Below are 15026 nucleotides of genomic sequence, written 5' to 3'. Positions count from 1 at the left end.
TATAAAAAAAAAAAAAAAAAAAAAAAAGCAGCTGCATGTGGGTAAAAAGCAACTGAATTCCGCAAGAGATAGCAAGCAATATTCGGCTAAATGACTATAAATATAAAGGCAAAATATACCAAGACTCTAATGTTAAAGAAATAAGACAAAAATAAAAATAAACAAAAAGCTCTAAAATCGTTTCCAAATTCAAAATAATACGAAAAAAGTGCTCAAGTGAGAGAATAACGTATATGTCCTTTAAAAATTATACAATATTTACAGCACTGTGTGGAGTCCTGTGAAACAATTGTATATTATGGTAATATGACTAGATCGAAGGAAATGCCAGGTTTCTATCACTAGCCCTTCGGTGACCTGTCTGCAGCTCGATGCTGGAAGTTTCTTTTGATTTCTTTTCAATTTAGAGCCATCCGTAATGATAAAACGGAGAAAGAGACCAGAATCAATTGTGTGAGACTAATTTCTTGGCGCCAAGACTATAACATCTGTTTAGTGTGACCTTGCACCTCACTGTGTCTCCATGAGTAGAAGAATTGGTACATAGCCATGCTGTATGTAAAATAATAATAATAATAATAATAATATTTAAAGGCATTTTAATCCCAATAAAATGGTTGAATACTGTGGGTGGCTGCATGTCACACTGATGTTGTTTTTTTTCAATCGAATCGATGTTCACCCTCAGTCGCCCACAACAAAAGTAAAAATGGCGTGTATTTGTCAAATGCTGCAGCACTAGTCACTTTTCAGGCTAATTCCGAAAAAGAAAATGCAGTGAATGCGTCTAGATGTAAACAACTGGCTATGGGACACCGCGTTTGAGGGACATTTCACTCGTCTCAAAGAGTTTGATAAATAGTAGGGTTACACCTTAAAACTGCGTCTTTTCACAGTGCTGGGTATTCAGAGAACAACCGTTCTCTTTGCTCGCGCGGGGAACGCACGGTCCCCTCTGTTGCAGCAGTACGAATTTTGAGTAACATTGAAGACGGATATAATCTGCTCTCCCGCCTCAGTAGTCTAAACCGCAGCTGCTTTCACTTTGGATAGCTCCAACGTGAACGTAATCATAAATGAAGACTGAGGCAGTCAGTATGATAAGATGTGTCCTTGTTTTTGTCTTGTTTTTGTCTTTTCTCACTGCACTGGCGTCTGAACCCCGTGATGCGGCGGCGTGTCTCCGTATACGTCCTCGGTACCCGGCAGAGGTCCGCCGGGAGGAGTCATCCGTTTCTCTTTCTGTCTTCTGTTACAAAACCAAACCCTCACTACCTCTTTTTCCAACTGCAGACTGTCCGCCAGCGAAGTAATTTCCGACGCGGCTGGCTTTGGGCACTTAAGGAAATGGCTCTCCAAAGCCCCTTTGACGCTTACCTCGATGGAAGTCCTCTTTTTCCGTTTCCTACCCTGCGCAGCTATCTTGTCCAAGCTCGTGGGGCTGCCAGATGTGGAGTCCGCCTCCTCCAACCACTTGTTCAACAAAGGCTTGAGCTTGCACATGTTCTTGAAGCTGAGCTGCAGGGCCTCAAACCTGCATATCGTGGTTTGCGAAAACACATTTCCATAGAGCGTTCCCAAAGCTAGTCCGACGTCCGCCTGCGTGAAGCCCAGCTTGATCCTCCGCTGCTTGAACTGTTTGGCGAACTGCTCCAAGTCGTCCGAGGTCGGCGTGTCCTCGTCCGAGTGGTCGTGGTGGCTCTGGTGCGGCTGATGCTGGTGCTGGGACGGTGGATGGCCGTGGTCGCTGAGGTGTGGGCTGTGGTGGTCCTCGTGCGCGTCGCGCATGCTGTGGTGGTGGATGCCCTGGCCGCTGCCCGGGATGAGACCGTTCACGCTGAAGCCGGGCTGCGAGTAAATAAGGCTCTGTCCGTTCGACGTGGCCATGCTGGGGATGTGAGCCGCCGTCGTCGTTCTCCATGCCCTTGAATCGTGATGGTTGCCGTGCGTCTGATGTACCAGATGGGGTGGCCGCGTCTGATGCTGTAGATTGCTGGAATTGTGCATCTCGTCCCGGGGGCTCTGCACCGCTGGCTTGATGTCCTGCTCGCCGAGGGGACTGGACGACCACGGACCTCCTTCCCCGTGTGACAAGGCTGTTATCCACTGGTGCGCGTGGCTGAGCGGGTGACTGTTGCTCTGCAGCGAGTAGTCACTCTGCAACAGGGTTTGCGCGTCCCTGTAAGCCGCGGCTTGCTGCATGCTCCCAGGCTCCGAGTGTACAATAGATGGACTGGAGGTGAGGATATTGTAATGATTGGATGCTGTAGTCGCCATGACTCTCGGAGCCGGACTGATCGCTCCTATTAAAGGAACCTTGCATTTGACAGTTACTCTTTTGCCACAGGCGTCTCCCAGGCTCTTTGCCAAGTGGACTCAGCGGCGCGCACCTGAGCTCCGCCCCCCGACGACGCTCATTGGGTGGAAAGGGTTGATGGACGCGTTTTTTTGGAGGCAGCCTTCAGTTCATTGGATGCTCGAGAGTCTTAACAAACGCTGCCTCTCTCCCTCAAAAGAACTCCGTGTCCTGCAGCACCTCTGAAATGTGAGGGACCGACGGGCCACCAAGACCGGAGCGAAGAACATCAAAGGTTATGCTTTTTATAACTTGGAGAGAATTCATTTCAAACTTATCTGTTATGGAATTTGCGATTTTGTGTGTGTATGTATGTATGTGTCTTGTAAAATAGAATTTATGCAATAAATGAAAACTATTTTATGTGATGTCATTTCATATTTATTGATTACAGGTTCGGGGTTTCATTTGTCAAATAAGGGAAACTATCTAATCTTTCTAGCGTGATGTTTGCTGAAAAGTATTTGGATAGTCAACTTCATGGACTTAACGGAGAACTTTCAGAGTTAAAGAAAAAACGTTTTGCAGACTACGTTTAAAAAGTATTAACTAATTTGTTTAAAATATCGTTTGTCTCATTCAGGTGTTTGATTCTGAAGAACTGCCACAAACAAACAAAACAGTTCTTTAATGAATAGCCAAGTTTGCTGGCCAACAGGCAATAACTCTGATGAGTCAAGTGATGCTGTATCCGGAACAGATTAGTCTAAGTAAAAATTTTGTAACTTAACTAAAGGGGGTAAAAAACGAAAGAACAGAAAAAGAAACAAAAATAGTATTTATTCTTTGGCAGATATTTAATTTAACATGTTAACATTCGTTTCTATTGCATTTTAAATAGGCCTATGTAGCCTACCTTTCATCAGTTTTAAAGTGGGTGATAAGAGACATGACATGTTATATTAGGTATGTTGTAATTTTTCTCATTCAGAAATAAAGAGCAGAAAATATGTTGGTTGTATAAAAAAAATGCAACCTACTTCTCTGTAAAGAATAAAAAAAAAAAAAAATAACAGCCGGTGTAAGACGGCTACTAAAAAGTGAGTAAAAGGCAGCTTCAGGTAAAAATAAAAAAATGATTAAAAAAAAAAAACAGCCTACCATTTTTTATGATTGAAAGAAAGCGAAAAACTCTATGAATATGAAAAAAATAATATGAACGTTTTAGATTGCGTTCACCTTATCTGATCCGTGATCCCTGATAAAACAGAGTAATGCCGATTTGGTTCAAAATTCACATAGACATGTACATGTGTTGCACATAGACTTTCTGAAACATGCCATTTATTCGGCGGTATGTGCAATGTGTAGCCAATGTTTATTTTACTTTGTCTTATCTATTATATATAAATATTATATATAAATATAATTATAAACAACTATTACTCCAAACATCTAACTGGCATTTTAAATATCTAATTACACTTGTCTTTTAGTCATCATCTGCCTATTAAAGATTTAAAATGATGTATTTTTCCTCTGGGTTTGCACAGTGTACAAGTCAATGGAATATTTCAGAGGGAAAACAGTGGGCCGTTTGGGACCGCAGGTGTCTAAAGCTGACCAGCTGGCTTCTCTGTGAGCCTCTGTAAAGAAAAGCACACGACATTGTCCGAGGAGGGGGACATTTTTTCAGCAGCTCTGCTGGTTGCTATAGAGAGCAGTAAATTAAACAACGCCTCATGAGTCACCAGTATCGCCTCCTCTGGAAGGCCCTACGTACATCAGAATGGATAATGGACAAAAGACAAAAAGAAACAAGAAAGGCAGAGAGAGAGAGAGAGAGATCAGCTGATTTTAAGGAACTGTTTAAAAGCAGTAAATAAAGTGTAATTTGCACAACTAATGAACTTTGAAGCAGGCATACAGCAACGTCCAATTACGCGTCACTGAACAATAGCCTACATAATAAAACAAGGTTGAAAAACCAATAAAGTCCATAATATAGGCCAGGCCTTCAAATACATTCAACACATTTACCAAAAACTATTACAAACTCAGGTCGTTTATATCAATGGAACAAAATCATTAAGACAGGCATATTTTAGCTGCTAGCCTATAGAAAGTGTTTAGTAAATGTAAAAGTGTTATTTTTTCTGATTATTATGGGGATACAAACGTTCGTTTTGTCTGAAGTGGTTCAATTTATTTGTTTCCAGATGGGACGGTCCTATTAGCCTTCTTAAGTTATATTGTACAGTGTGGTCTACGATTTAAAAAAAAGTTTCTAAAAACAATTCCGAGGCATTCAATAATCAGTTAACCAGGGCAAGCAGTAAAAAGATGCATAAAAACTCTGTAAGGACGGCCTAATTGTGGGGTTAAAGGGCGCTACAAAAACGAAAAAAAAAAAACTTTAAAGACACGTTCCGGAAATTCATCCGCGTAATAATGAACATCATTGTGGCGTAACAGTGAAATCACCCAAATCAAAAGAACATTTATGGCAATTAAGGTTGTAATTCTGAGAATTACCACAACGCCACAGAAGCTTAAATAGTCGTGTTGGGAGAAAACCAAAGCACATTACTTTAATGGTGTAATATGCAAACTATGGATCGTTCAATTACATGGTTTAACAACGCATAAATGATGCGAGTCTTGTTATTTGGACTGTGGGTTCTCTGGTAATTCATTTGGAGGGGCCAGCGCGCTCTCAAATACAGTGAAATCTATTTCTGAGCTCCGGGAGCCGCTGCCAAACTACATTTAAGGGAATAAAAATTAATGACAGAGAATCTGAGCGTTAAATTAACAGTAATTATATGACCCGCATGCTGTAAAGATTCCATTTTTTATGGTCTAATTAGGTAACTGTCTCCCCATACATCAACATACTTCCCTCTGTGGATTTTCACACAAGATCCCGGTCATGTTCAAATACTGATTGAAAATAATTAATTACATTTTACAAAGACATGCTTTAAATTACACAATAATCAAACTCTTCTCATAGTTACGCTAATCAATGACGGTCTGGTCACCTGAGACGCAGAAAAAAGATTAACAAAAAATCTTTCCATAGAAGCAGATACACATTTGGGGGGAGGGGGTGTCAAGTGGTCTTAGTAAAAACACATTGTTTCATACAGGTAGTTTACATAGAGGTTTCAATAGTAAGGGTTTCAGACTTAGGCTACAATACAAGTTACATTACAAGTTAGTTTGTACTTTAACTGTTGCCATAAATCGCGATTGCTAAACCAGGTAACCATAGCAACAGCACTGCAGTCTAGTAATGCACCACAAATCATTTTTCATATTACAAATTAAAACTTCAGTGTTTTCGATAAGCGGCCTTTATCTTACTGCTGGGGGCACCAAATTAACTATTTTTGTTGCGGAAGAGAACATCGCTATATTGCGCGCTGAAAACTAGACATTACATTACGTTTAAATTATTATTTTTTAAATCCTGCTTGCACTTTCCAGTATTCCAGAAAAATAAAAATTAGCTATTAATTCTAAAAATGGAATGAAACAGTGCGCGTGTAGGATTGTTTAGGAATTGTGGATGTGGAGAACCATCTCGTCAGTGGGGGTATCCTTATACAGCTCTTGTTGCAGGTCTTGCACCGAGAATCTAGTAATCCCATGCAATTAATCCACACAAAGACATCGTTAAATCTGTCCCTCAATACAACTGGCTACCGATTGTCTGCATCCATTGTAGGTGGGGGGGGGGGGGGGGGGGGGGGGGGCGCAAGAGACCACCCCTGTGAGGCAGAGTGGAGACCTTACGCGATCCATCCACGCAACAAAAGTGACTCGAACATCTTCAGAGACTCTGAATCATTCCACTTGAAAAAGATCAGTAGGAAAAATGTGGGATTTTTTTTTTCCACACAAGGGGGAAGGATCAAATGGCACAACCTACGAGATGAAGAAAAATCATCTACTGTGCTTTATTTACTTACTCCAGAATAAATAACACTGCCAAATAACAGACCCACTGCCTGCATTAATTTGAATCAAGCATCTAAACCTTTAATCTCTTCAACATGTTTTCCAGTGAACAACAGGTTGCGGACGAAACCAAATATAAGGATTGCAAAATATCGCGCTTGCAATATTTCATTACATTTTTACATTACTCCTTTTTGAGGCTCTGATTTAAAAAAAAATTATAAAATAAACAGATTTTATTATTGTTTTGCTAATTAAAATATGTATTATTTATAATTTAATTAACATAAATGAACAGCACTTAATATGCATCAGAGACATTTAAACATGTCAGTCCTCCAAAAAAGCTGTTTTAATCTGGTTATTACCTGTCATGTGAGCCACCATGTTGAAATCACATAAGCAGCCTTGCTAATCACGAAATAAAAACAATAGCACTGCATAAGCAAACTTCATGCATCCAGACCAATAGGAGTCAGTATAAAAGTCAAAACAACTGGTCCTACTAGGATGAATAACAGACAGCTAAATGTTAATAAAAACTTAATGAGTGCACCTTTAAGGCTGCCATAGTGAAATTTGCAGAGTCATATAAAGACACTGAAATGTACAACCTCCAAAAATGTCTCTCAAGTGGCAACGAGTTGCTTTTCTATATGACATATATGTCTAGCCTATATGTCTCTTCTATAAGTGCATCTGGTTATCTTTACAAAATGAGAGTTGCTGAGAGTAGATCAGCTGGGAAAACTTGTTGACAGTTGTAATGCGCCTAAACTTCACTTGTAGCCAGGTTGCCTACCTGAGATGCCGGGCCTACAGTTTCCTCTCGATCTGTATAGAGATGTGAATGAGCTCCTGGTCCCATCGCTCATGTGCAGCTCGATTAGCCCCACGTGTCTCGTTCTTCATATGTGGAAGTGCAGCAGATGGTTGGAGACGCACCGTGTTACGAGGCTGCGGCGGTATGTAACGCTGTTCTAATTGAAACATCAATACTGCAGCAGAACCCTGCAGTGGAACAACACTGCAAGTTTGGACAAAAGATTACAGATGAAAGTTCTCTTGGAAATTACATCTGGGAACAGTTTCTGTGTAAATCGCCTAATGATCCTAAATGTAGTGTGGATTGCATATGTAAAGCACGGGATATCAGCCTACCTAAAACCATAAAATAGGCCTAATCATCATGGTCTGGAATGCTTTTAATAGTAAAACTTAGTGTAATCATTTAATAATCATCATATAAATACACACACCAAAAAGTAAAATTATGTAAATTAGTGGCATACAGTAAGGAGTTATTTTTTGATGTTCATGTAAAAGAGACTTAAAGGGCTAGTTCCCCCATTAATGAAAATTCTGTCATCTTCACTTACCACATGTCTTTCCAAACCCACAAGTTTGGAATGACTTCATCTGGTTAATCTTTAAAACGCAAATTATGATATTTTTATGAATCCTGGGAGGTTCTGTCCATGAATCCATCTGAAGCTGTTTAAGTTTTGTGAAGAGATACAATCGCTTTAATGAACAGATTTTATTTGTTAATTTATAAGGTTTTATAGCAATAAATTATAAATTTATAAACTCAGACTGTGCAACTCTGCATCACACACACAAGCAAACAAATCCAAATGTACATAGTTGCTCACTAAAGTTGGACCTTTTGGACAAGTTTGCTCTGCAGCTTTGACTTGAAATTTGTGCTTGCACCAGTTGATCTCGACTCTGTTGCTTGATGTTTACTGTAGTGTTTTGAGCGTCAGCTCTATATATGGGGTTCAAGTCATGACTTGAATGGACAAAATTTGAAGGTATTTGAATACGGAAAACATGATTTAAGAATTTACAACAAACCAAATATAGTACAGTGAAATTATGCCCTATTTAACATTGCTTTTTGAAACTCCAGACACCCTTCTGCCAAGAAAGGACCAATGTCCACCCCAAAATGGTAAAGGTTCTTTACACATTAATGAAATTAATGAATTAAAACAAAGGACATCATTTGTAGGCCAAGTCTTGTCTGAGCCCTCTCCTCAGCCGCTGTCAACCAATCCAATACATTCCTAAGTAAAATAACCAAAGCTCTGCGTTTGGACTGAGGTTGGAAGGTCTATTTGCCTCTCTGTCAAGCATCGATTTATCCTACTCTCCAATTAATTTCTCCTCCTCGTTCCTGTGATCCATAAGGCTCCTGCCTCTGGGGGAAGAACCAGAGGAGAGACGGCGAAAAGCCTCCCAACACATTCAAAACCTGATATACAACCTTCCTCAACATAAACCGACATCTACGTTTACTTCACAGAGGAGAAAACATTTCTGAAAGCCCCTGAGATGGAGTATGTCTAATGTTACCCAAACAGCCATGAATGACAAGGAGCTGGTTTTTGCTGATTTATGTATTGATAAAGATGTTGCCAATATTACTGAACTTTGAACCATCATGGGATTTCCTTGATCCTCATAATGGAATGCCAATCAACATAAATCTTGCATGCCAGTTATACCGAAGATAACAATCAATAAAAATTCAGAGACATGGCTACACATGCTCCAATATGCTGTGCGGTCTTGCATATTTGCAAGATGACCAGAGTTTTAATTCCACCTGGTATTATTTCCCCATCCCATTTCTCCTTATGGTTTTCTGTCACATCTTATGTGCTGTCATTAGAAGTTACACAAATAAATAAAATAAGAACATTCTATAAAAAATAAATAGGTATACTATTGTTCAAAAGTTAGTGACTGGTAAGATTTTAAAATATTATATTTTAAAATGTAATTTACTCCTGTGATGACAAATTTTCAGCAGCCATTACGCCAGTCTTTAGTGTCACGATCCTTCAGACAAAGAAACAAACAAAAAACATTCTTATATTTGAACATTTCTTATTATTATCAATGTTGAAAACAGTTGTGCTGTTTGATATTTTTGTGGAAACCATGATCATTTTTTTCAGGATTCTCTGATGAAGAGAAAGTTCAAAAGAACAGCATTTATTTAAATTAGAATCTTTAGTCTTTACTGTAGGTTTTGACAGCTAGCTTTGACTAATACTATCCAAACCGTAAACCATCACTCTAAATTAAAATACAAAAGGAGTGGCATTATGTGTATTTTAGTTATTTATACTGCTATTTATTGTCCAATATGTGCTGTATTCATTACCCAACAAGCCAGAAACTCTGAGGAAGGCTGGAAGCCGAAATGCATCAGTGTGCAGAATTTTAGGCATTTTTAATGTTTATTGAGATGGCCAGAATTTGAATAAAGGCTTTTTAAAAAATTTTGGACCAGAAGAAGTGCCTTGGATTCTTCTTTTTCATAATAGTTGTTTCAAACCCAACCAAAGAGCACATTCTGGGATTACTTCACAAGGTCCTTAATCGGACAGTAGCGCTTCAAGATCTCTCCTACAAGCAAGAAACCCTATTTAGTCTGGCCATACCTATTTTTGCAAAGATAAGAGTCCTGATGTACAGATCTACAGTAAAAATAAGCAGCTACCTCCGATAATCCTTCACCAGAGTCCTGAGAGAGGCCTGACATGTCTCTATACTTGAAATCGATCAATGCCGATCTGTTCAGGGAAAATTGAAAACTATAGGAAATTAGATTGTTTCAATGATTTATTGGAATACTAAATCACTCAGTGCAATCCAGGCTGTCATACTGTACCTTCAATGTTACTTTGGGCCTGCGGGGATGTTGTCCGCGCAAACCCTCTAATGTCACAGGCCAGGCAGATATGGCAGGAAATGGTTTCTTGCGACCCCGATAAATTCACCAACCACCCTCTGAAAAAGTGACACAAAATGAAAATACAGAACAATCCGCAAAAAGCGCAAACTCCAAAAAGGAGACCAACTCTCAAAAGAGAGAAGAGACTGCAAAATGAGGCCTAAATACTCGAGTCTTGATTCGGAGGAGGAAAGGAGGGCACAATTCCATCCTCACTTGCTTTGTCCACATTTAATTGCTTTTTTTTTTTTAACAGACGTGAAGGGGGAAAAAAACAAGACAACAAACCCCCCCCCCCCCCCCCCCCCCCTTCTCCAAACATAGCAGCGACAGCAGCTAATGGAGGGGGTGTAATTGTGAATGGAGGCATTCATCTGGAGATGCGGCTGGTAAATTGCTGCAGACAATGCATAGCGCAAGGATGCTCAGATCGCCGGTGTTTAGAGACGCTGGGGTAATTGCCCCTCCGTAGAGATGGAGGGAAATGAGCGGGAGAGAAAGAAGGAGATGGCGAAAGAGGGAAGGTGGAGAAAAGTGGATATCAGAGATGGGGCTGGTGAGGACAAGTCTAGAGACTGAAAGGGAGAGCGTGGAGGAAGAGGAAAGCGAGTGTGTGTTTACATGGAGAGAAGATGATGTGGGGGAGGGTGACGACTGCGGAGAAATAGGTTCTCAGCACTGCACTTTGCAGAAGAAATAGCCGTCAACCCAAAGAAAATTCTAATGAAGGCAACACTGTGTACTCGAGTGCAAAATGTCCTCGGATGCTCGCTACAGAGAAATATATCAGAAGTCTAGACATTAACATTTAAAGAAAACATCCAAGGTCACAAACTCGGGAAGAAAGCGTGGTTGCATGCAAACAGTCGCACACAGCAAGGGCTGAAAAGAAAAGAAGAAAACAACAACAAGCATTCACAGACAAAACACATCTGTCAACAGAACAGCATCCTTACAAGAGAGAAACATCAGGGAGCAACAATTCAATTAAACACATCATCCTGGTTAAATTACGGCTACATAATCACTGCAATTCACCATTGCCTAGAATTACAAATTCACAACACAATGGGCTGAAACGCAGCAAGACAGACAGGACCATTGATAGCTTTGGCAGGAACGAGATGGTGTGTTTTGATACACGGAGCTGCTTGCAGCTATTAAAGTCTGAGGCTGGGTGAGGAGTTTTGAACTTCTGAAGTTATATTTTCATCAGAAATTGGCGCTAAATGCCTCTCTGCATTTAATTAGCCAACATATAGAGATGATCTGTTTGTAGGCCTGTAATATGTAAGAGAATTAGCATTTTCAAGTCATGGCTTCCCTCGGGAATTCTCTCAGGAAAAATATGGGGTTAAAGTAAAATAAAGTCTGTTATTATATGTTACTGTTACTGGAATAGATATTTTTTTGTTTTTCCTCTACAACACGAACACGAGTTGCTAAATAAGCACTACAACTGCAGTGTAGTCTACTGTTCAAAGTTTAGGGTCAGCAAGATCTTTTTGGAAGAAACTGGTTTTTGTTCAACAAGGATTACAATAAATTCTGTTCTTTTGAACTTTACATACATCAATGAATCCTGAAAAAAAGAACCAAGACTTCAATAAAAAAGACAAAAGTGCTAATACTAAGGAAATGTTTCTTCAACATCAAACCAGCATTTTAAATGATTTGCAAAGGTTTATGTGACACTGAAGACTGGAGTGATGGCTTATGAAAATTCAGCCATCCTAGAAATAAATTACATTTCAAAATAAACTCAAATAGTTATTTTTTAAATTGTAATAATATTGCACAGTATTACTGCTTTTACAGTATTTTTGATTAAAAGAAATGAAGCCTTTCTAAGCATTAAAAACTTTTTCAACCCCAAACGTTTGAACAGCAGTATTTGTTGTAGAACAAAGCAGGAAAGTTTCTTCAAATGATCTTATACTACTCATAAATCCAAAACCAGCTTTCTAAAAACGTATTGAAATTTCTGCCCATGGTGCATCAGCCCAACACAATAACATCATGAATTCAATAATGTGTGCAATATGGAAGTTGTGCAAAGACTGAAAATATAAGATATACTGAAAAAATATATATATACAGTGCCCTCCAAAAGTATTGGAACAGTAAAGACAAAATTGCTCTGTTGGCTGTGGAGTCAAGACATTTACAAATATGATTAAAAGATGAATATGAGACAAAACTACAGAATGTCACATTTTATTATTGGGTGATTCAACACATTGATGTTTTACCAGCTAAGAAGTTCAGCACTTTTAGAGTTTTATCCCTCTATCTGATGTGAGCATAAGTATTGAACAGTTGCCTCACAGGTCTTTCTAAGTGATCAGCTGTGTCCTGTTGCATTAATTCTTCAGATATTAAAAGCAGGAAATGTGTCGTATCAGTTATATCCATTACTTATGCATTCTGAATCTTGCATTCGATGATGACTCACACAAACCAGGATGAAGACGAGGGAGCTGACTTTGAGAGAAAAGCAAGCAATTTGGATGCTAAAAGAAAAGAGGAAGTCAAGCTCTAGCAAAAACAAAGGGCATGGAGAAATCAAGAGTTTGGAAACCATCAGCGACACCAGCAACCAACAACGACCTGATCGGCTGAGAAAACAACAGTAGTTGATGACAGACAAATCATAAAAGCTGTGAAAATGAATCCTAAAAGACGTGTCTGTCAAATCACCAACAACTTCCAGAAAGCTGGGGTGATGCTCTGACAATCTACTGTCCTCAGGAGACTTTGACACAGAATTACAGATGCTACACAGCAAGATGCAAACCTCTGACCAGCACCAAAAATAGAAAGGCAAGATTAGAGTTTGCAAAAAAGCACAAAGGTGAGCCAGAAGAGTTTCGGAACTATGTTTATGGACCGATGAGACAAAGATGAACCTTTATCTAAGTGATGGGAAAGCAAAAATGTGGAGAAAAAAAGGTAACTGCAAATGATCCCAAGCATACAGACTCATCTGTAAAGCATGGTGGAGGTGGTGTCGTGGCATGGACATGCATGGCTGCCTCTGGAACAGGCCCTCTCAACTTTACTGATGACTTAATGTATGATGACAGTAGCAGAATGAATTTGGAAGGGTACAAAAAGAAAATGCCACCAGATTAATTGGGAAGTGCTTCATATTGCATCAGGACAATGACCCAAAACACCCTGCCAGTTCAGTCAAGGAATTTATAAGGGCAAAGAAATGGAAAGTCTTAGATTGCCCAAGTCAATCTCCAGATTTAAATCTGATTGAACATGAATTTCACCAGCTGGAGAGGAGAGTAAAGGCAGAAACTCCCCAAAACAAGCAACAATTGGAATTGGCTGCATTAAAGGCTGAGAAAAGTATTTCAAAGGATGAGACCAAGAGTCTGGTGATGTCTATGGGTCACAGACTCACTGCTGGGATTGTGCGCAAGGGATCTGCAACTAAATAATAGCTTTTAATCTTTTATATCTGCCTTATGTTCAACTGTCCCAATACTTATGCTCACATCAATGAGTGGGATGAACTCTAAAAGCGCTGTTCTTTTTATTTGGTAAAACATATATGTGTTGAAACGGCTAATAATAAAATGTGACCGTCTGTAGTTTTGTCTCATATTCATCTTTTAATCATATTTGCAAATGTCTTGACTTCACAGCCAACAGAACAATTTTGTCTTTACTATTCCAATACTTATGGAGGGCACTGAATATATAGTCACTGCACTTGGCACATATATGCTCTAAAACATCAGGTCTAACTTGTGATATTTCCTAAACCCCTTTCACCCATCATTTCCTGTCCACTCTATTCTACTCCACTCAATTATAAAATATAATGAAAGGTGTGATAGGAAATGAATTTTGAAGGTGAAAGACTATTTAAAAATTGGTAAAAGCAAAAGCTGGCTTTTTGTTTTACCTTTTTGTGTAGAACAGACAAAAAGTTTTCATAGTGCAGAACTATAATCTTTGTTAGATTTTTGCTGTGTCATTTTAATGCTTTAAACTAAATGTAAAGATATTTGAATGATTTTAGTGTTGTTAGGCTTGACGTTTTCAGTAACAATTTTAAACACAGCTCTTTCACTTTATCAATTTGAAACTATCAGAAGAAAATAACCCATTGTAATAAACCTAATTATTTATTTCAAAAGGTCTTGTGTGTGTATTTATGTGTTTAGACGGTTGGCATATGGACAAGCGGTGTGAACTGTGCTAATGCTCTGCTGAGTGTCCATGTCTCACCCCTAAATACTGTCCCCTCCTCGGCATTGTGGTTAACAAGACGGTAGCAGGCCAACACACACCGCTGACACGAGACGGCAGGGTTCAGCAGGGGTCACACGGTAATTACACATATAACTCCCTCTGTGAGCAGCAGGCCGGCTGAGCTTACAGCCACTGGCTACTGTGACACACACACACTCACGCAGAGCACCATATAGTGCTGACACATGCTGAGAGTGGTCAGTGCTTATGAGGCACACACACGGTGAGAAAGTGATTACAAGGCAGGAGGAGACAACAAAGCGAGCTGAGACGAAGAGGTGCTGAAAAGCGTAATTATTAGCAGTACACACCGGCAGGGTGGAGGTCTGTGTGGCTCTGCAGGTACCAAACAAGCTCTCAAACATTCTCGAAAACAAATCTGAAGCCTCTATAGCCTTGAGATTTTCTTGAAGATTTCTTCTTGTTTGTGTTGCCTTCTTAATGTGGTCTCACTCGCAGGCTCTTATTGTACACTTGTTATCTACCACCTGTAGAAAAACACCAAAAATTCCATGTTTGTAATTTTCCTAATTATTTGGGATACGAACCCATGACCTTGATGTTGTTATAGGGCTATGCTCTACTGTAGGCATACCAGGCAAAACTGTGGGTGGTGTAGAGGTTAATGACAAGCAATGGTAATTAAAAAGTAGCAGGTTTGATTTCCGCAAAGACCAACCCATGTTCTATCACCATTGTGCCACTGAACACGGCATTTAACCCCAGGTTACTCCAGGGGGA

General features: G+C 39.6%; 1 protein-coding gene across 1 annotated transcript; it reads right to left on the bottom strand.

The window, feature by feature from the left end:
* Positions 1-1140: 1140 nt before the first annotated feature.
* Positions 1141-2427, bottom strand: LOC306877738 (POU domain, class 3, transcription factor 2; the record flags this gene model as incomplete). Its single annotated transcript, XM_079429676.1, has 1 exon — positions 1141-2427. Exon 1 carries the CDS (start codon positions 2275-2277, stop codon positions 1141-1143), a length of 1137 nt encoding a protein of 378 aa, XP_079285802.1. The 5' UTR covers positions 2278-2427.
* Between the last annotated feature and the right edge of the window lie 12599 nt (positions 2428-15026).

The sequence above is a fragment of the Barbus barbus genome, assembly GCF_936440315.1.
Source record: "Barbus barbus genome assembly, chromosome: 12".
Lineage (NCBI taxonomy): Eukaryota > Metazoa > Chordata > Actinopteri > Cypriniformes > Cyprinidae > Barbus > Barbus barbus.
Note: the sequence above shows the minus strand (reverse complement) of the source record. Positions and strands in the feature narration are given on the sequence as shown.